Source organism: Sus scrofa, chromosome 7 (assembly GCF_000003025.6).
Source record: "Sus scrofa isolate TJ Tabasco breed Duroc chromosome 7, Sscrofa11.1, whole genome shotgun sequence".
Taxonomy (NCBI): domain Eukaryota; kingdom Metazoa; phylum Chordata; class Mammalia; order Artiodactyla; family Suidae; genus Sus; species Sus scrofa.
In genome coordinates, this window is record NC_010449.5 from 88,248,414 (window position 1) to 88,271,413 (window position 23,000).

General features: G+C 52.9%; 1 protein-coding gene across 1 annotated transcript in view; it reads right to left on the reverse strand.

The window, feature by feature from the left end:
- The window catches only part of KLHL25 (kelch like family member 25), a 42,950-nt gene continuing 20,545 nt past the window's right edge, over window positions 596-23,000 (reverse strand). The window contains 4 exon segments of the mRNA XM_005666300.3: window positions 596-2,353; window positions 14,488-14,719; window positions 14,722-15,297; window positions 15,300-16,292. Coding sequence (XP_005666357.2) covers window positions 14,511-14,719; window positions 14,722-15,297; window positions 15,300-16,278 — 1,764 coding nt within the window. The 5' untranslated portion in view covers window positions 16,279-16,292 and the 3' untranslated portion in view covers window positions 596-2,353; window positions 14,488-14,510.

Genomic DNA, 23,000 nt, shown 5'->3' on the forward strand with positions numbered 1-23,000 from the left:
AAGGCTGTTTAGGTTATGGATGCCAGCCTCATCTTTCCTAAGCGTGTGCTGGTCATTGTCCCTTTGATAGGGGATGTGTTTGGTGTTGTGGTGTCCAGAGCCTGCAGTGGGATTTTGGGCAGGGCCTCCTCTTTGCTCTGTGGCTGTCACAGCCTATCTAGGTCCATGTTCATATTATGGTTCATAATAGCTATGAAAATGTTTGAAAGGAGAGCAGCTGAACATGAGCAATGCAGAGGCTGTGTTGTGATAACTGATACCACTACTGGAGTAAGGATGTCTGCCTTAATGGAACTTGTAATCATCACACAAGAGTATCAACTGGTGGCTCACAGCATAAAAAGGAGCATGTGGAAATCAACAGAACTATACCTTCGACTTAAGAGTTCTTCACACAGGGGGTTTTCAGGAAGGTAATCAGGATTCTACATGAGACTCGATGTAAAGGCTTCTGATGATGAAATAATCTGAGGACTGGACGCCCTCTCCACTGGCTCCTGCACCCCCAGAGAGCTGGCTTGGAGAGGGGAGTTATCTGAGTCTGCCTGTGCCTTATGTCCCCCAAGACTGACATCAGCATCCAAGGAAAGCAAGATTTTTCTCAACTCTTTTATTAAGTTAGAAACAGACAAAAGCAACACAACTTCTAGGGAAAGCACCACTGCAAGGTCCTTTATGCTGTGAGATGGGTGCTTATCTCAGCCCAACAATCCAACAGGCCACAGAAGCCCTCAGGCAGGGTGAGCTCTGGACCGAGAGATGCTGCTTCCCTACCTCAGCCCTGTAGCTTCTGACACCAGCCCCAGGGCCTCCCTGACTTCTCAGGCAGAGCCATTTCCTGGGACACCCACCTGGCCTCTGGGTGGTTGAAACGATGCACTGAAAGCCAGAGGCTGGCCTCTGATAAAGGTGAGGTCCCAATAACCTGGAGATGCACCTTCTGCTTTTTCCCAAGTAGATGCTGATGGCCTATGGGTGATGCCAGCCCAAAGGCTCTATGCCCCAGGAGATGCCCACAGGAAGAGCACCAGCATGGAGGCGCTATAAGGATCAGAGCCCAATTATGGAAAGCAACTGGCCCCATCAACAGTTAAGTCCATGTTGGAGCCCAATTCTGCATCACTGCATATGGCAGCCAGCCTGGGAAGTCACAGGTTTTAGCCCAGGCACCGAAAGCCTTGTCCTGTCCAACAAAGCACTGAGGCCAATGAAGGACCAGCCTGGAAACTCTTAACATTAGGTATGAGGAAGGCTGCTGGCAGGCACCAACCTCTCCACAACCCCAGCTGCTGGGGATGTACCAAGGAGGGACCCAGTGACTTGGTAGGTGGAAAAAGCCATTCTCTTGGGACCAAACTTATTTTTGAGCTCAGGGGGCAAAAGGGTTAGATCCAGTTACCAGCTGAAGACCTAGAGGCCACAGGACAGGGGCACTGGTTGGGGAACTGTCATCATGGGCCTTGCTGTCATCCTCCAAGGTGAGATGAGGCTGGACCTGGTGGGATCTATGGTGGGCGCCCTGGAGACCCATCTACACACCCCAGCTCAAATCTGCCCCTGGTCTTGGAGGGGAGGGTCCCATCCTCGGGCCAATGCGGTCCTGTGAGGAGATGGGGTCATTGCTGCCTCTTGGCTGGGCTCTGAGGGGAGGTGATGGGACAGCCCCAAGGACACCCCTCATTTGATAGAATGTGTCACTGGGGACCACCATGTGCATTGGTGTCTATATCTGGGCACAGCATCCTGGGGTGTGATGGTGTGACCAGGAGGTGGTGAGGTCACTGGAGGAAAGGCCCGACTCTGGGGCCTGGGTGTCAGTTTGCTAATGAAGCCTGTGGCCATCACTGAGGTCACGGAAGGGTTCCCTCCCTTCATGTGTAGACCTTCTCCGCAGCACCTTTTCTGCTCTCAGCCCTGGTGCACCCATTTCACAGAAGCCTGAGCCATCCTCCATGGGGAGACATTACAATACTGACAGAGAAGCCCTGAGCCAAAGGCCATGCCATCAGTGCTGCCACCCCCACCTTCGTCCAGGACTTGCTGAAACAGGTGACCTCAAGGCTTGGCAAATCTGTCCTTCTCCTGGAGGCCGAGGGGGTCCTGGTATCCATCCCTTCCCCGCTGGAAGGTCCTCTCCCCCACAAACCACTGCAAAGCAGGAAAGGCCTCAGCTGGACACACAGGGCACTGGAGACACTTCTCTTCTCTGAAGCTCAGGGCTGGAAGGACCGGCTTCTGGCCACTTAAAGTGCTGGCCCAGGGCCAGACTGAGCTTCCCGCTGTGGCAGACAGGGTCAGGGCCACCATGGGACAGGAGGGCTGGAGCCATGGGGAGGGAAGAAACACGCAGAGTCTGTAGAGGAACGAGAGAGAGAAAATGTGAATCAGGCCCACGCTGTTCTGTGCAAACCTGGAAGCAGGTGATGATTAAGAGGCCACGTGTAAGAGCCGGCACTCAAGCCTGGGTGTGAGAATTACCAGCAATGCAGACCTGAGCAATGCTGTCACCGCCTCGAACCATGCTTTCTTCACCTAGACCATGGAGACTACTCATTAGTCCATTCAGTCCCTCTGGCCATGTGCCCTCAGCACCCTCAACCCAGCAGGCACCATGCCAGGCCCAGGGAAACAGCCAGACACAGCTACTATCCCAAAGAGTGTCCTCCAGCGGGAGAAACTGCAGGCTTGTATGAACAACTGTATACAGCCATTGTACAGAGAGAAGAGCTATATGTGAACAACAAAAAATTAGAGCTTAGAACCAGGATTTTTAGTTTGGTGGAATGTGTGGGAAGGAAGTAATATTTAACCTGAGCCCTGAAGGACAGACAGATTGCAAGAGGGGCAAACAGCCGTCTAGGCAGAAGGAATGGCATGTGCAAAGGCCCTGGGGGTGGGAATCTGGCCCTTTTGAGAATCTGAATGTAGGCCAGTGAGGGGGAAATAGTGCAGGAGGGCAGACAAGGTCATAGCCAGGAGCCATGCCATCAGGAAGAACAGCACAGTTGTGGGCAGCAGCCTGCATGTTCATTCCTGCACTTAACAAATATTTTGTGCACAGCCTCTCAACCAGGCCCCACAGGACAGAGGCAGGGGTGAGCTAGGCAGGACAGTCCCTGTGGTCAGGAAGCTCTCCCTCCAGTGCTTGGTTCTCCATCAGTGTGGCATCTGTGTTTTCCTGTGGAAAATGAGCATAGATACCTGCCTCCCAGAGCATGGTGGAGTCACCTAATGCAGGTGAAAGGCTTGGTATAGAATGCCCTGGAGACCACTAAGAAAACCACCTGGCCAGTGTGGTCATTTCTAAAGTCTAACCCACAATGACTGTGCAGTGTAACCCTGGCCCGACTCTGAGCAGGGATATGCCCTTGGCTGGAGCAGCAGCTCCAGGGCTGATCACCTGGAGAAGAAAGAATACAGCAGGCCCAAGAAGGACCGGGAGGGGTAGCGGGGGGATGCTCAGGATAGAGATGGAAGGCGATGGACAGCTGAACCCCTGTGGGCTTCTATTTTAAAAACAGCTTATCTGAGACCTGTGGCTGCCAAGGGGGAAGAGGGGTGGATTGCTGCATTTGGGATTAACAGATGGAAACAAAAGGATGGATAAAAAGGTCCTACTATATAGCACAGGGGACTATATTCAATATCCTGTATAAATCATAATGGAAAAGAACATGAAAAAGAATGTATGTATAACCGAGTCCCTTTGCTGTAAATCAAAAATTAACACAAGCTTCTAAATCAACTATACTTCAATAAAATAAAAAAATACACAATAAAATTGTCGATGTATGCAGATGACATGATACTATACATAGAAAACCACAAAGACTCAACCCCAAAACTACTTGAACTTATCAACAAATTCAGCAAAGTAGCAGGACATAATGTTAACATTCAGAAATCAGTCACATTTCTGTATACTGAATGAACTATATTTCACTAAAAATAAATTCTAATGAAAGTAAAAAAAAAAAAAATACACAACAGGTTCTCCACCCCCTTACACCATGCACAAAAATAAACTCACAATGGCTTAAAGACTTAAACATAAGACAAGACACAAAAAACTCCTAGAAGAGATCACAGGCCAAACATTCTTTGACATAAATCATACCAATGTTTTCTTAGGTCAGTCAGTCTCCCAAAGCAATAGAAATAAAAACAAAAATCAACCAATGGGACCTAACCAAACTTTCAAGCTTTTGCACAGCAAAGGAACTCATCAACAAAACAAAAAGACAACCCACAGAATGGGAGAAAATATTTGCAACTGATGTCATCTACAAAGGGCTTCTCTAAAAATACACAAACAGCTCATACAGCTCAACAACAAAAACACCAGACAACCCAATCGAAAAATGGACAGAACACCTAAGTATATTCCTCCAAAAAAGAAAGACAGATGGCCAGTAGGCACATGAAAAGATAGATGTTCAACATCACTATTAGAGAAATGCAAAGCAAAACTGCATGAGGTACCACCTCACACCAGTCTGAATGGTCATCCTTAATAAGTCTACAAATAAATGCTGGAGAGGGTGTGGAGAAAGGGAACCCTCCTGCACTGTAGGTGGGAATGTAAGTTGGTGCAGCCATTACGGAAAACATAGGGCAGATCCACAGAAAACTAAAAATAGAATTACTTCATGTCCCAGCAATCCCACTGCTGGGCATGTATCTGGACAAAACTATAATTCAAAAAGACACATGCACTCTTATGTTCACAGCAGCACTCTTCTCAATAGCCAAGACATGGAGGCAATGTAAATGTCCACTGACAGATGAATGGATAAAGAAGATGTGGTATATATATACTATGGAATACTACTCAGCCACAAAAAAGAACGAAATAATGCCATTTGCAGCAACATGGATGCAACTCGAGATTATCACATTAAGTCAGAAAAGGAAAGGCAAACACTGTATAATATTACTTATATGTGGAATCCAAAATGTGGCACAAATTAACCTATCTACAAAACAGAAGCAGACACACAGAGAATGGACTTGTAGTTGCCAAGGGGGAGGGAAGTGGGGAAGGGATGGACTGGGAATTTGAGGTTAGTAGATGCAAACTATTATATATAGAAGGGATAAACAACAAGGTCCTACTGTCTGGTACAGGGAACTACATTCCATATCCTGGGATAAACCATAATGGGAAAGACTATAAAAAAGAATGTGTGTTCGTATATAATAACTGAGTCACTTGGCTATACAGCAAGAAATCAACCCAACGTTGTAAATCAACTATACTTCAATTTTTAAAAACCCAAACAAAACCACCAAGTTCTCTGGAGTTCTTGGAGTAGGGATTCTTGCCAAGGGTTTTCTGTCCTCCTGTGCCCACCCCTGCCTGTCCACGTGCCTGCCATATCAGCAAAGAAAGGATGTTGCCGCCACGAGGCCATCACATTAGAGCCGACAGTGAGCTCTGAGGGAGCTCAGAAACAGGATGCCTGCCATCAAGCCATCGGCCACCCCTGGAAAATGCACCCCGAGGAGACTCTGGGTGAGAAGCACAGGATGTTGGCCCCAGAGATTGAGGTGCATGTCAAAGGAATGATGGCAGTGAGCCACACTCTTGCATCTTCCCATACACAGAAAATGCTACTTTCCTTCACTTGAGATGCCTCGATGTCTTTAATTAACAGTAATCTTTTATGCTCTGACTACTGCGTCTGCTGCAAAAACCCCTATGCTCCTGGCTCCCCCCTTGCCTCTTCAGAGCAGGTGGTCTCTGAGTTCTCTCAGATGCTCTCCTGGGCTTAAGTTCTCAGGGTTTTTCTTTTTTTTTTCCCCCCTGGTTTTTAGGGCTACATCTGCGGCACATGGAAGTTCCCAAGCTAAGGGTTGAATCGGAGCTGTAGCCTCTGGCCTATGCCACAGCCCCGCAATGCAAGAACCAAGCTGTCTCTGTGACCTATACCACAGCTCACGGCAACGCCAGATCCTTAACCCGCTGAGCGGGGCCAGGGATAGAACCCTCATCTTCAAGGATACTGGTCAGGTTCATAACCCGATAAGCCACAGTGGGAACTCCTTTAAGTCCTCAGTTTTGTCCACCAAATAAAACATGATTCTCAACCTTTAGCTTTTTTCAGTTGACAGGACTCTCCCCTACCTTGCAGAGCAGACGTGGGGTCAGCGGTCGTCTGGCATCATCTGTGCGCAGCAGGCCCAGGTCAACCCCATGACTGCCCTCGCTGGCCCATGGGTTGTTGGAAGGGGGCCTGCTTTGCGGACTGTACCACCAATGGTGGTGGGCACCTGATCATGCCCCTGGTGAAGGCAGGCAGAATGGGAGACCAAGTGTGCGGACAGATGGGCAGACATGGGGTGTTTCAAAAAGGCCTGACCTCCCACCCTGGGCCCCTCCTTGCCACACCAGGCCCAGCCCTGAATCCTGGGCTCTGGGGTTTCCTCTTGGCAGTGATTTCTTTTAAGGCAGGACAGAATGTGCTGAATCATCCCCCCTCACCACTTGCGGCAGCAACCGAGCCCCCGCGGGCCCCACAGGGGACTAACAGGCTGAGCCTATCCCAGAGCTGGGATGGAGCCTGTGCCCCAGCACCTCAATCGGCTGGACCTGACAATGCCCAGGAGGAGAAGAAGGGCTCCTGGCAGCCTGGCCCTGGCCCCAGTGTTCTAGAGACGGCAGCCCAGGCGGGGCTGGGGGAGCTCAGTGGGGGAGAAGAGGAAAAAATGTTCACACCAGTCTACACTTGGCGGGTAACCAGGGAGGTGGGTGCCACCCCAGCTCGAGGGGCCTCCCAGCCACCGTCACCTAGAGACAAGGATCTGTGACGTGGGAGCTAAGGGCTGGCTCTGGAGATCCTGCCGGCATTCAGCTTCCAACACAGCGCTCCACACCCACCACCGGGCAGCACCCATGCCGGGCCTATCTCTGCTGCCAGGGTGCAGACGTGGGGCTGCCAGGTACCCAGGCCTCTCGAGACACCTGCAGGTTTTGGGCACGTCTGGGGCTAGATCCCACTCCAACTCTTATGAGCTGTTAGTCTGCTGCCAACCACCCACCCTAACTCTCAGGTGCCAGCTCTGTGACAACAGCGCCTACGACAAACGCTTCCGAGAGGACTGAATGGACTCAGGACGGGGGCACTCGGCATGGACGCAGGCATCACCCAGAATTCTCAGCTGGTGTCCAAGACGAGGAAACAAGACCCTTGGGGACAACCAGGGAAGTCGCCCAGGGTGACGGGGAGGAGCCGCAGAGCACAGGGCACCTCTGGCTGGTGGTCCCTGAAGGGATGGACAGAGTGGTTTGGAACCCGAGAGGCACTGCAGGCAGGACCCCTGGCTGATCCCACACCTGTAGGGATCAGGAGGGGCACTTAGAAGACGGGCTGGGTACAGATCCCATTCTCTGGCCTCAGCTCTGGACCCAAGGGATTCCTAGCTGGCAGCCAGGCTGGGGGCAGCGGGGGAGTGCGGGTGGCGGGCACAGCAGGCACGCCACATCTCTGCTCATCCTCACTGAGAGGGCTGGGGCCCAGCCCCTCACCCACCACTGCTGTCCCAGGACCCCTCCCACCCCCTCCACACCCACCACCAGGGCAGCACCCACACCGGGCCCATGTCTGGTGGGCAGCACCCACAGCAAGGCCACCTGCTGCCCCTCGCTCCTGACTGCCCTTAGAACCTGGTGTGTGGCCTTCCAGGTGGGAGCTACTCCTCCAGCGGGTCTGGCAGCACTGGCAGCTGCCTCAGCAGCAGCAGGGAGGGGTGGCCTTCCTGCCAGACGGCCCCATTTCCCGGGAGCCAAGGGAAGGCTGGGCACACCCAAGCGTCAGCCTCCTGTCCCAGTGCTCTGTCACAACCTCACCCCTGAGACCACAGCACCCACGCCGTGGACCAGGGAGGACCGAAGGAACAAGCCCGTGCGGCCCTCAGCCAGGCTCAAGAAAAGCGTGATCTCGACCGCGGAGGCTGAACCCTTCCAGGAAGGGCTGGTCCAGGGCCCCTGCCGCCTGAAGCATCCTGAACCCATTCTCACCCCCCTTCACCCCACCGACCTCATACAAAAGCTGACTCTGAACCCAGCCTCTCACTTGATCTCTTCCACTCAGCCACTATGAGGAATGTAATTTTTATTCCTGTTTTCCAGATGGGAAAGCTGAAGTTCAGGTCAAGCCTGCAAGAGTCAGAACCAAAAGTCAATGTCTGCTTCCCTTCCATGTCCCCAGAAGGAAGGGCAGTCTTGGAAAAGGGGCTCAATGGGTCCCGCTGACCTGTCCCCCTACCTGGCCCACTTGGAGAAGAACTGCCCTTCAAGGTCCCGGGGATGGGCAAACACCAGACAAGGTCAAAGCCGCCTGGGCTGGGCAGCCTGAGATGGGAGGCACCATCAGGCCCCAGAGGTGACCAGTCCAGCTTCCTAAGTTCCCAGGGACTCAACGAGGAAACTCCAATGTTCCATTTGAAGCCCAAGATATTTGGCCGGCCAGACTTTTCTCCCAAAGAGGATAAGAGCAGATAATAACAAAACAAGGCAGAGACACCTTAAAAGAGAACAGAGCCCCATTCCCATCCAGGCTGGCCTTTGTGACAGCAACACCCTAAATGCACAGAGCTGATGCCCTCGCCAGGGCCTGCCTGGCCTGCCGGTGTGCATATCCCTTTAAGGGCCTCGAAGGCCCGGCTGGATTTGATTTAATAGCTGAAACATCAGATTCCATTCAGAAGCAATCCCAGCTAAGTATGATTGCTTTTGCCGTGTAGAGCTTTCAGCATTCTTGTCAGCAGCCACTGGGTCATTGAGGAAATTAATTTTTCAGCTCAGGCTGGCTCCTGACGGGGCTCCTGTGACCTGAACTGCACAGGGCTGAGGGCTGGCTCCTCAAGGCTGCAGGAGCCTGGGGTGGGTGTGGGCAGGGAGGGACTGGGCAGAGAAGCACCTTGGAGGCCAGGACCAGCTGGGGCCAGGGTTTTCCTGCATGACCCTGGCTCTCCCACCCTACCCTGCTTCTCTGAGCCGCTTGGACCCACATCTCCTGCCTCCCATGAATCTGGGGTCCCCAGACATCACCACCCCAAGGGCCAAGTTGCTGAGGAGGGCTAAGGCCACCCACGGCACCCGGTCACTCCCCCCCCCCCCCCCCCCCCCCCCCCCCCCCCCCCCCCCCCCCCCCCCCCCCCCCCCCCCCCCCCCCCCCCCCCCCCCCCCCCCAGCCTCAGCACCACAAAGAGCACCGAGATATGTCCCTTTGCTCCCTGCATTGTTGTCACCTCCTCTTTTCATATAATGATGGTGCTAGGAACAGGGAGTGAGATAACTCAGGGTAACTGGGGCAGCACTGCAGCAAATCCTGCAGGGGGCCTGCCCTCACTTCTCATGACACCTGCTTTGAGAAAGGCCTGTTCTCCATCTTGCAGGTGGATAGGAGATGGGAAACGGGGGACAAGAGGCTCCCTTGCACACTGGCGACCACGCAGCTGCCTCCAGGAGAGGCAGGACCCAAGAGCCCTGGTACACCAGATGTCTGGATGTCTAGAGTGGCACCGGACCACAGAGCCAGCACGTGCCCCCCCTCCGAGTGCTCTACCTACTCCCCTCTTGTTCCTTCTCACAGGTCCCCAGTGCAGGGCTCTCACCTGGCTACGCAATGGACTCACCTGGAGCCACAAAGGCTACTAAGGCCTGGCCCCCAGAGGCCCCGACGCACGTGGTCTGGGGCAGCACCTGGGCTTCGCATTTGCGTAGGGAAGAATTTAACCTTGGGGAGTGATCAAGGTGGCGGAGGAGCAGGATGTGCAGCCCACCTCCTCCCACAAATACATTAAAAACACATCTACGGAGTTCCCATCATGGCGCAGTGGAAACAAATCTGACTGGGAACCATGAGGTTGTGGGTTCAATCCCTGGCCTTGCTCAGTGGGTTAAGGATCCGACGTTGCTGTGAGCTGTGGTGTAGGTCGCAAATGCGGCTCAGATCCTGCCTTGCTGTGGCTGTGGTGTAGGCAGCTGCAGCTCCAATTAGACCTCTAACCTGGGAAACTCCTTAAAAAAAAAAACCACACACACACTTCTACACGTGGAACGATTCACACGGAACATCTATGGAACACCGGCAGAAAACCTCAGACTTCTGAAATGGCAAGAAACCCTCCACGTAACCGGGTCAGACAAAAGGAAAAGGAAGAAAAGAGAGCGAGAAAGGAAGGAATGGGGATGGAGCCTGCACCCCTGGGAGAGGACTGTGAAGGAACAAAGGTACCCCACATCCTGGGAAGTCCCCACGCCAGTGGGGAGATCAGCCTGCATGGAGCCAGCGCTCCGGAGCCTGGGGAGACACGCTGTCATGGGCCACAGGTGCCGCCAGGCCTGCCTGCCCGAGCCCGCCTGGACACCTGTCCACTGATATGGGTGGGGGCTGGGAGCTGAAGCTCGGGCTTCAGAAGTCAAACCCTGGAGAGGGAGGACCAGGTTTGGCTGCTTGGAGACTGGACTGAGGGAGAGGCTGGAATGAGGCAGCTGGGGGGTACTAGAAACCTGGGTCCTCCAGAGAAGCAAGGCACCATCGTTGGGGGTGTGCAAGGAGAGGGCCGGGGCTGCCATAAGAGCTGCTTTCCCTGTCAGGGCGCTCAGGCAACAGGACACCACTGAGGAGAGCTCGGTGCCACCACCATCATGGGCTCTAGAGGCAGGCATGGGCTGCTGCTGCTGCGGGACTCACAAGCAGGTACCAAGCTGCCCCCACTGTCCTGAGAGTATGTGGGTTGCCACTCTCCCTAAAAGACCACAGGCAGGTGCCAAGCGCTATCCCTGCTGTCCCAGGTGTGCATGGGCTGCAGCCACCACTAGGAGACCTGCAAGCAGGTGCCAAGCACTGCCCCTGCCATCCCGGGAGTGCACAAAGGCTGCTACACCTGCACAGCCCATAGCAAGGGGATAACAGACAGCACACACTGAGGAGACAGGCAGCAAACATCCAAGCTAAAAGCAGCCCCTTGATTCTGAACAAAATGGTGGAGAAGGACTTGGACTCACCTCCTCTCACAAAAACACCAAAATCACAACTAACTGCTAAATGATCATCAACAAAAAAATTGGAAAATAACAAAAAAGATGTTTTACATCCAAAGACAAAGAAGAAGCCACAACAAGATTGGGGAGTGGTGCTTTCATGATATAATCAAATCCCATACCCGCCAGGTAGATGACTCACAACCTGGAAAATAATTATATTGCAGAGGTTCTCCCACAGGAGCCAGAGTCCTGAGCCCCACATCAGGCTCCACAGTCTGAGGGTCTGTCACTGGGAAGAGGAGCCCCCAGAGTATTTGGCTTTGAAGGCAGTAGGGCTTGAGTGCAGTAGCGCCATAGGACTGGTGGAAAAGAGACTCCATTCTTGGGAGGGTGCACACAAGGTTTCATGTACACTGGGACCCAGGGCAAAACAGTGACTCCATAAACATCCGGGCCAGACCTACCTGTAGATCTACCTTGCTTCTGGAGAAGCAAGGGTCAGCTGTGGCTCACTGTGGGGACACTGGTGGCAGAGGTCCTAGGGAATATTGATCATGAGCCGTCCTGGAGGTCGCATTTTGGCACCAAGACCTGGTGCCATCCAACAGCCTGCAAGCTCCAGTGCTGGTAACCTCAGACAAAATAACCATCAGGGCAGGAGCAACCCCACCCATCAGTATACAGGCTGCCTAAGGTCATAGTGAGCTCACAGCCACCTCTAAACACACCACTTGACACAGGCCTGCCCACCAGAGGGACAGGACCCAGCTCTACCCAATAGTGGGCAGGCACCAGTCCCTTCCACCAGGAAGCCTGCACAAGCCCCTGGACCAATCTCACCCACCCGGGTGCAGACACCAGAAGCAAGAGGAACTACAATCCTGCAGCCTGTGGAAAGGCGACCACAAATACAGAAAGACAAAATGAGACAGCAGAGAAATATGTTCCAGACAAAGAAACAAGATAAAATCCCAGAAGAACCACCAAGTGAAGTGGAGACAGGCAATCTACCTGAAAAAAAATTCGGAGTAATGACAGTAAAGATGATCCAATATCCTGGAAAAAGAATGCAGGCACAGACCAAGAAGATACAAGAAATGTTTAACAAAGACCTAGAACACTTAAAGAACAAAACAGAGATGAGCAATACAATAGCTGAAATGAAAAATACACTAGAAAAAACCAATAGAATAATTGAGACAGAACAAGTAAGTGAGCTGGAAGACAGAGTGGTGGAAATCACTGGCATGGAACAGAATAAAGAAAAAAGAATAAAAGTGATGAAGACAATCTCAGAGACCTCTAGGACAACATTAAAATTAAATTCTATCAAACATATAGAGAAGAGTTAACACCTATCCTTCTGAAACAATTCCAAAAAACTGCAGAGGAAGGAACACTCCCAAGCTCATTCTATGAGGCCACCATGATACCAAAACCAGCCAAATTTTATGATACCAAAACCAAAGATACCACACACCACACACACACAATTACAGGCTAATATCACTGAAGAACATAGACACAAAAATCCTCAACAAAATACTAGCAAACGAAATCCTAACAGTCATACATCATGAGCAAGTGGGATTCATCCCAGGGATGCAAGGATTCTTCAATAACTACAAATCAATGGGGTGACACACCATATTAACAAACTGAAGAATTAAAACCCATAGGATCATCTTCATAGATGCAGAAAAAGCTTTTGACAAAATTCAATACTCATTTATGACAAAAACATTCCAGAAAATGGGCACAGAATAAACCTACCTCAACATAATAAAGACCATATATGACAAACCCACAGGTAACACCATTCTCAATGGTGAAAAGCTGAAGGCATTTCCTCTAAAATCAGGGATGAGACAAGGATGTCCACTCTCATTGCCTTTATTCCACATAGTTTTGGAAGTCTAGCCACAGCAATCAGAAGAAAAAGAAATAAAAGGAATCCAAATCGGAAAAAAAAGATATAAAATTGTCACTGTTTGCAGATGACATGATACTACACATGGAAAATTCTAAAGACTCCACCAAAAAACTGCTAGACCTCATCAATTAATTTAGTAAAGTTGTGGGATACAAAACTAATATGCAAAAATCTGTTGCATTTATATATACTAACAGTGAAAGATCAGAAAAACAAATTAAGGAAAAAATCACATTTACCATCACATCAAAAAGAATAAAATAACTAGGAATAAACCTAAGGAGGCAAATGACCTGAACTCTGAAAACTGTAAGATGGATGAAAGAAATCAAAGATGACACAAACAGATGGAAAGATATGTTGTGTTGTTGGCCTAGAAGAATCAAGAATGTCAAAATGACTATATTACCCAAGGCAATCTACAGACTCAATGCAATCCTTATCAAATTATCAATGGCATTTTTTGCAGAACTAGAACCAAAAAAATGTTTAAATTTGTATGGAAACACAAAAGACCCCGAACAGCCAAAGCAAACCTAAGAAAGAAAAATGAACCTGGAGGAATCAGGCTCCCTGGTTCAGACTATACTACAAAGCTACTGTGATGAAAACAGTGCAGTACCAGCACAAAAACAGAATGTATAACTGAATCACTGTGCTATACACCTGAAACTAACACAACATTGTAAATCAACTATACTCAAATATAAAATAAAAATTAAGTTGAAAAAAAATATTTTAGCCTTGCCCAAAGGTCTGACCTTTGCCCTTGCTTTTGGGAGGTGATCTGCATGACACCTGATAGGAGTGTCTTTGTTTAGGGTCAGGGAGGCCACATCTGTGTGACTTAGGGTGAGGGCTTTGGGACACACTGGACCAGCTGACTTGACAGTAACCATGCAGACAATCCATCAATCATGCCTGTGCGATGATGGGGCCCTGATTAAAAACTCTGGACACCAGAGCTTGTGTGAGCTTCCCTGGTGGGCAGTATTCTGTGTGTATTGTCATTCACTGATGCTGGGAGAATAATGCTGTCTTGACTTCAAGGGGGCCAGACAAGGGATGCCTTGCATCTGGACCCCCATCCAGGACTCTGCCCCCTGCATCTCTGTCCTGTGCTTATCATAATCTGTATCCTTTCCCCATAATAAACCACAACTATAAACATACACCTTCAGTCCACTCCTGAGTCCTGAGTGAGGGCTGGATCTGAGAAGGTTCTGCACAACCCCTCCCTCGCAGTTGGTGTCAGAGAGAGGATGCCCTTGCCTAGAGGCTGTCTCTCCAGAGTTCAAGGGTTGGCCTAAACTCCACGGAGGATTAGCAAAGATCCCCGATGACTGTAACCTGCAGTCATGTCTGGGACATGTCCGTTTTGGCAGAAGGAGTATATGCTTTGCTCAAGATCAACTGCAAGTAAGGGACAGAGCCAGACTTTGGCTCCAGAGTGAAAAAAGGCCCCCAGAACCCCCCAGTCACCTGCTGTCCCACCCAGCCTTCCCTGGAAGACACAACCTTTACCCCAAGTGGGAACAGGCCTGGGAGGAAAGGGGCTCACCTGGCTGGGCCCTGCAGTTGCTCTCACGCAGGCAGGTGCTTCCAGGTGCTGACAAAGGCCGTGGGGATGAGCGAGTAGGGCACGGTGGTGATGCAGTTCCACGTGTCCGAGGTGGGGTCATAGCAGTCCAGGGTCTTACACCGCTGGGTCCCAAAGTAGCCCCCCACCACGTAGAGCTTGTTGCCCGAGGCCAGGGCATGGCAGGACATGCGTTTGGCTGTCATGTCCCCAATCGAGTCCACTGGTTGGTCTCGCAGTCGAAGCGGTAGGCTGAGGCAGCCGTGAATTCCGTGTCACCTCCCATGATGAAGATCTGGCTGCCCAGCACGGCGGCGGCGGTGTACCGCCAGGGCTGGGGACACTCAGCCTTGATTGTCCACCGGTTCTCCGAGGGGTCATAGCACTGGACTTTGGACACCATGTCCCGGTGGATGCTGGTCCCCCCGAACACAAAGAGCTTCAGCTTGGCGCTCACGACAGCGGCGTTGCTGACGCCATCTCTCAGTGGGGCCACCATCGTCCACTTGTTGGCCCCGGGGTCGTACTTCTCCACCTGCTTCAGGGAGACAGATGGGGAGGCTGGGAAGACGCCAGCCAGGGACGTGTGACCCCCGACCACGTAGAGGCAGTTCTCCAGTTCGGCTGAGCCGTGGCCGAAGCGGGCGATCAGCATAGGCGCCGCCTTGGACCACTCCTCGTGGACGGTGTTGTACACCCACACGTCCTTGGAGACCCCGTTCTCGGAGCCCCGGCCCCCTGTCACGTAGACCTTGCAGCCGATGGCTGAGGCACTGAACTCCTTGCGGGGCTGGGCAGGTCTGCCTTGGGGATGATCTCCTTGGCCTTGTGGTCCACCTGGTAGATCTTGTCACACATGAAGGTCTGGCCGCCCAGGATGAGCAGCGTGTGGCCGGCCTTGCGCGGCCGGGCGCAGGGGCTGGTGACCACGCCGTCGTTCTGCAGGATCCGCGTCTTACAGCGCAGCGCCTCGTCCACGATGAGCCGGGTGCGCTCATCAGCCATGAGCAGGGCCTCGCCGGACACGGCCTCCGTCAGGCAGTCGGACGGCAGCAGGGCCAGCCGCACACCACGCAGGAGCTCAGGCAGGTGTGCCTTGCGCTGCTCCGGGTCATGCTTGACCCACTGGAGGATGGCCTCGAAGACCACACGCTCATCCTCCGCCTCCAGCTCGTCGCTGGAGATGAGGTCCAGCAGGGTGTCCTTGGACAGGCTGTTGAAGTCCTCGCTCTGGCGCACCGTCTCGAAGTGCACCAGGCACATGCGCCAGGAGAACTCATAGAGCCGGCGGCACTGGTGGGCGTCGGACAGCAGCATCATGCCCAGACAGTTGGACGGGAACAGGTTCTTCTCCAGGAACTCGGCGGCCGCGTCGCGCACATCGTGGAACTGCAGCATGTCGCCCGCCTCCAGCAGCGACTCTGCGTTCTCCTCATTGATGACGATGCGAGACGAGTAGGCGAAGTCCAGCAGCAGCTCCAGCACCTCGGGGTGCAGGTTGTCCTGGAAGTTGACCGTGTCGTCACGGCTCTCCCGCAGGCCGTGGCTGAACATGGCCTCAAAGTAGCGGCTGGAGGCGGCCAGCACAGCGCGGTGGCAGGGGAAGGCGCGGTCGCCCGCCCAGAGCGTGACGTCGGTGAACATGCAGTGCTTGCGCAGCGTGTTGAGGTGGGCCAGCACGCAGTCGGGGTGCGACGCCTTGTGGAACAGCGTGATGTTCATGGAGCCCGTGCTGCTCCGCGACTTGCGAGTCTCGTGGACGCTGACCGACATACTGAGCTGACCTGCTGGGGAGTGGGGGGGGGGAAGGCCACAGGTGAGAAGGGCCAGGCCCGGTGCCCCCCACAGCTCCCCACTCACCCCGTCTCCAGGGGCCCCGCCCCTTCCACCCCTACTCTGTTCAGCTCTGCCAAACCCTGACCAGGACCCGCTGCTCAATCAGATGGCCAAGGACTCAGGTGCAGAGGCTGAGGTGCAGCCCAACTGCTTTGGGACCAGCTCTAGATATGCAACTCCTTGGGTGACCTCAGCGCTGTGGCTGCCTCTCGTGGTTTCAAGAACAAGCAAATGGTGTCTCAAGGCGGCAGGGCGATACAAAGGGGTGCAGCCCTGGGCACCTTCCACTGCTTGGTGTTCTGTGGCCCCATCCTGCAGCCAGGCTCCCGCTGGGCTGTCCAGTCCCAGCCCAACCTCTACCCCACACTGGCCTAAGGAGACGCAGGCTCCTGTAGGGAGACTCTGGAAAGTGTTCCTGGAGTTCTCATTGTGGCTAAACAGAAAGAAACCTGACCAGTATTCTGAGGACACAGGTTCAAGACCTGGTTTCGCCCAGTGGGTTAAGGATCCGGCACTGCCGCAAGCTGTGGTGTAAGTCGCAGACTCAGCTCAGATTCCACATGCTATCGCTATGGCTATGGCCTAGGCTGGTAGCTTCTACAGCTCCTGTAGACCCCTAGCCTAGGAACTTCCATATGGCCCTTAAAAAAAAAAAAAAAAAAAGGTTCCAAGCAGCCGTGGACCCAAAGCAGCACCTTACTCCCTGCTCTGCTCCCTGCTCAGCCCAGGCCTGAGCTGGGCTCCAACACCACTGGCCACACCCCTCAACCCCCTTGCCCTTGGAAAGTTCCTCAAGAGCTGAGCCCAAGCCCTCTGTGCAGACATGTTCTGCAAACCCAGGGCTTTCTAGAGGCCTCTTGGCCCAGCTGGGATGAGAGAGGGTGTGGAGATGTGGCCAGCTGACCAGTCACAGCTCACCCTTAGGACACCTGCTCAATTTCGAGGTCCCGACCAGAAGCCAAGACAACAGCCTTAGTGACAGAACACTAAAGCAATCCAGATCTGCCGCAACCAAAGCAGCTGAAAAACCTGCAGCCGTCAGGCCCCCCTAGTCCCTCCGGGTGACTCCAGGCTCCTGGACCACAGCGAGCATCCACACGCCCCCTCATCTGCCCTCCTCTGCCAGGTCCCCCCTAGTCCCTCCTAGACTTGGGGCTTAGAGTGCTGGTCCCCAGAGCAGACAGACACAGGGCTTGTCACCTGCAGGGATTCCAAAATACTTTAATTAAAGTCCACCCAATGGCACGACCCAAGTCCCCACTCTGGTGCTGTGGAAACAAGGCTCAGCCAACAGGCAGGCAAATTCCTAGGTCTCCAGCGCAAGTGGCCAAAAAGCAAGCTGTATGCAGTGTCCTGACCCCAAAAGCCTAGCTTCCTCCTTCTGCTGGTAATAAGGTTTAAAAAAAAAACAAACCTTTTTCATTTTTATTTTCAAAAGTATATAACTCCCCTCCCTCCCAACTCCAAGTCAATCTTGTGCTGAAGTAATAAGCAGGTGAAGGAAGGCTGCAATCTCATGCTCCACTGGACTGGATTGTAAATTAGGGTCTAAGTGCACCTCTCTCTCTTGCTCACTCCTCTCCTGGCAAAGAACAAGGGAAACCACTGCTGACACGATCAGAGCTGCCCGGGCAAGGCCCTTGCTCCCAGGCCCTGGCCAGGAAGGCACAGGGGCCAGGCCTGGCCTTGCTGCTGTGGCCCCCGAGCCCCAGCAGACCATGCTTGGTGACCTGCTAGGGACATTGCTGTGCAAACCTGCCACTGAGGGCCACTGAGCTGTGGGGCAAAGAGGTAGGCCTGAGGAGTGTGAACGTGTGTCTGTGTGTAGCCCGCATGAGTGGCAGAGTGCCGGACCCTACGTCCAGGCGGTACACGGTGGTCCCAACGCCATCACCCTCCCTGGGGCACCTCTCCCCTCCGTTGCAACTTGGTTTTCTCATCTACCAAACAAAGTTCTTGCCCTGCTCCAGCCTCTGAGAGTCCCTCATTCCTTGGCAATTATTTATAGAGCTTGACTCTGGAGCCTGGCCCTGGGACCAGGCATCACAGAGATGATAGGCTGTGCTGTTCTAGCCTCTAAGGCTAACTGGCGGTGTGTCTGCACTGTCCCCAAGATCTGAATTACCCAACCCGAATCCCAGACTGTGTGACTGCTGAACCCTCATTGTGGCTTCTGATCCCTTTCGTTGGACACCCTCCATGGGCCATCCACTGGGTGACTCCATCCGTCCTGCCCCCACATGCCTGGGCTGTCCACGAGATGCGGTGTTTGATCTGTGTGCCAGCTGGGGAACTAGCTCCAAAGACCCCAGTTCAGCACCCTGGTACTGAGGCTCTACCTCAAGCACCTGCTTTTCCATAGGCACCACCGGCTCTGGGTCCCTGGGCATCTCCCTGCCTCTTGCCTGGCAGCAACCCCCACCCACCCAGCCAGGGAGCCAGGCTGCTCTGAGCTCCAGCTGAAATGTGGTCTTGAATGCTGGGGCTTAGACACCTGTGTGTGATGCCAAACTCATCCCGGGCTCATTTTACAGGCAGCCCTGGGGTGCAATGCCAACTCTTTGCCTTATGAACTACAGCCATGTAACAGGATGTCATTACCTGCTCCTGGGAGGAGGGGGGAGGCTGGGCCAGTGGCTGTGCACAGGACCTGGCCCAGGGCCAGCCAGAGAGTGGACAGCCCCTTTCCCTGCACAGTCACAAGTGGACACATACTCTAAGCCTGTCAGGAGAAGGCCCTCTGGGGTCATCTGGCCCCATGGGGCCCACTTCCTCCCTCCCAGGCCCAGATCCACTTCTGAGGCAGCCGGCACTGGAGCTGTGGGGTTGTGCTGAGTCCACCTCCACTCTGGGTGCTGTTAACAAGGTTGCCCTGGGAGTTCCCGCTGTGGTGCCATGGAACTGGCAGCTACTCTGCAGTGCTGGGACGCAGGTTCAACCCCCAGCCCAGCACAGTGGGTTAAAGGATCAGGTATTGCCGCATTTGCAGTGAAGGTTGCAACTGTGGCTCAGAACTGATCCCTGGCCAGGGGATCTCCACACTCCATGTGCCGTGGGGAGGCCAAAAAACAAAATAAAAAAATAATAAGACCACCCTGGAAAGGACCCAGGTGGTGACCCCCTTATGAGGGAGTTGAGGACGGAACAAAGCAGGACCCAAAGACTGAGCAAGTACCCCACAGCAAGGCAAACCCCAACAGAGCAGCCACTTCTGCCCTGAGAATGAGTCAAGGGGCAACTTCTCCAGGTCAGCCTGGGGCCCCGCAGCTGACCGCCATTCTGCCGGGAGCAGGATGCCTGCCCGCTGACGCCAACTCCTGTACAGGGGGAGAACCCAAGAGGGGTGGACACACCCAAGCGGTTCCCACCCCAGATGGCTGCCAGCCCAGGCTCCTCCAGGCAGAGCTGAGAGCATTGGTCCCTGCCTGGTCTCCTGTCTGTCCCACCTCCTCTCGGGAGGCACCCAATCCTGGGCCCATCTCCCAGTGTCAGCCCCGAAGCCCCAGGACTAGAAGGTGCAGAGTCTCACCTGCCTCGGTTTACAGATGAAGATGCTGACCCCAGACGCTGGGAGGGAATCGCCCGCCAGTCTCCACCCAGGCCTGCGGGTCAGCAGGGCTGCCCTTCTGCCCCAGGCTGGCCAGTGTGGGCGGACAGCTCGGGGCCCTGGGTGCTGGTGCCCCATCTCGGGCTCCTCACCTCCACCACAAAATACCTGGAAGCCGACTTGTTACTCAACTGTAATGGGTCCAGGCAAGTTTGTGCTGATCCCCCGCAAACCTGCTCCTCCCCCAGCCCAGGAATGGCACCGACACCCTCTGTGGTGCTGGAGCCAAGTCCCCTCACCCAACATCCAGCCCACCACACATCCTCACCTCCTACGGGAGTCCTGGGTCTGACCATCACCTCTGTCCCCACCCTGAACAGGCCGAAACCCCCTCATCAGCCTCTGCTTCAGTTCGTGCCCTCTGAGGTCTGTATCCACTCAGAGACCAGAGCTGTCTTTTAAGAAGCATCACCCTGAAGTTCCTGTTGTGGCTCAGCAGTCACAAACCCAGCCAGTATCCATGAGGATGCGGGTTCGATCCCTGGCCTTACTCAGTGGGATTTAAAGGATCCAGTATTGCCATGAACTGTGGTGTAGATCCCAGACGCAGCTTGGACCCCATACTGCTGTGGCTGTGGTGTAGGTCGGCAGCTGTAACTCTGATTCAACCCCTAGCCTGGGAACTTCCATATGCTTGCGAGTGTGGCCCTAAAAAGGAAACAAAAATCTTTTAAATAAATAAAAAATAAAAAGCATCACCTGCCTAGCCCAAAACTCTACAGGGCCATCCCAGCACCCGCAGCAGACTCTGGCTCCCCACTGTGGCCTCCCACGCCTCACTAGCTAGCCCTCTGTCCTTGTATCCTGCCACTTCCCAATGAGCTGGTCCTCAGGCCACACTGGACATGTCGCTGGGTCTCAGGACCTTTCCAGGTGCTGGCCTTCTGCCTGGAATGCTCCCCTGTCCATCTCATTTTTCCTGAATGGCTCATTCTGCTGCCTCCTGAAAGTGTCCACCTTGCTGAGGTCACCCCCTCCCCACAGCTCCCCAACTCCTGCCTTCACAGCACCTGCACGACTTAGCACTATGCACTTCCTTGCCTCTGTCTCCCCGGCCCCCAAAGGGTGGGATCATGTATGGTGCTAACTGATGGGACCTGACACAGAGTGGCCGCTCAACTGGACTGATGGACAAAGCCAAGACGTGTGTGGTGCACAGAGCTCACCTCACTGACATCTGCTGCGGCGCTCACCCAACTCCCTCCAGGCCCAGAGAAGGTATGGGCCGGGACAGCTGTGGACGCTGCTGGGGAGGCTGTGACAATGGACATGCGTGATGGACACCCCCCACTCCCCGCCTGCTCTGACACCCAACTGTTCTCAGGAAACACCTTCTTCCACTTCAGGCTGTTTAGACATGGGATCCAAGGCAGGGCATTTGACTGGCTGGCCAAAGCGGTGCATTACTGGGCCCCAACATCCTCCCAGCCACCGTGACGGGCCCCACACCCAGGATGGGCCCGGAGACTCGGTTGCGGGGGAGGGTGAAGGAGGTCCCAGACTGAACAAAGGCTGGGGCAGGAGGTGCACCGAGGAGGAGAGCAGGGCCTTGGTGCCTGCTGACCTGAGCCCGTCGGCCTCTATCTAGATTTCCTTCCTGTCACTTTCCACCAGGAGTCCTACCTAGTACAAGGACTAGCTGGGACATCAGCTCCTGAATTGGGGATCGGGGTTGCTGGTCTGGGTAAGGGGCCTTAGCTGTGTGGGTGCCGCCACCCTTTCCACTCCAGGGGAGGCCACCCCAGCCAGCAAGAACATTAATGAAATGACTTCTGTGTCCAGTACCAGTTATGCACCCAGCCCTATGCAGAAGCTGAGGGATCCAAAGAAATAGAAGGCTCCCGGCAGCCGGAGAGGTGAGCATTAAAATGTATGTGTGCAGCTGTCCAGGTTTCCCAGCAATGCTTGCTGAAAAGACTGTCTTTTTCCCATTTTATGTTCTTGCCTCCTTTGTCAAAGATTAATTGACCATAGGTGTTTGAGTTTATTTCTGGGTTCTCTATTCTGTTCCATTGGTCTCTATGTCTGTTTTGGTACCAGTACCACACTGTCTTGATGACTGTGATTTTGTAATATTGCCTGAAGTCTGGGAGAGTTATGCCTCCTCCTCCTTGGCTTTTGTTCTTCAGAATTGCTTTGGCAATTCTGGGTCTTTCGTGGTTCCATATACATTTTTGGATTGTTCTAGTTCTGTGAAAAATGTCATGGGTAATTTGATAGGGATTGCATTGAATTTGTAGATTGCTTTGCATAGTAAAGCCATTTTTACAATATTAATTTTTCCAGCCCAGGAGCATGGAACATCTTTCCATTTCTTTACATCTTCTTTAATTTCCTTGATTAATGTTTTACAGTTCTCGGCATTTAAGTCCTTTACCTCCTTGGTCAGGTGTATTCCTAGGTATTTGATTTTTGGAGTACGATTTTAAAAGGCATTATATTTTTGTATTCCTTTTCTAATATTTCATTGTTAGTATACGGAAATGTGACTGACTTCTGAATGTTAATATTATATCCTGCTACTTTGCTGAATTTGATCAAGTAGTTTTTGGGTTGAGTCCTTAGGGTTTTCTGTATATAGTATCATGTCATCTGCATACAGTGACAGTTTTGCCTCTTCTCTTCCTATTTGAATGCCTTTTATTTTTTCTGTCTGTCTGATTGCTGTGGCTAGGACTTCCAGTATGATGTTGAATAACAGTGGTGAGAGTGGATATCCTTATCATGTTCCAGATTTTAGTGGAAAGGCTTTCAGCTTTTCTCCATTGGGTATTATATTTGCTGTGGGTTTTTCATAAATGGCTTTGATTATGTTAAGGTATGTTCCCTCTATACCCACTTTGGTAAGAGTTTTGATCATGAATGGATGTTGGACTTGTCAAATGCTTTTTCTGCATCTATTGAAATGATCATGTGGTTTTTGACTTTTGTTTATGTGGTGTATGACATTGATTGATTTGCACATGTTGAACCATCCTTGTGTACCTGGAATGAATCCCATCTGGTGGTGGTATATGATCTTTTTTATATGTTGTTGGATTCAGATGGCTAA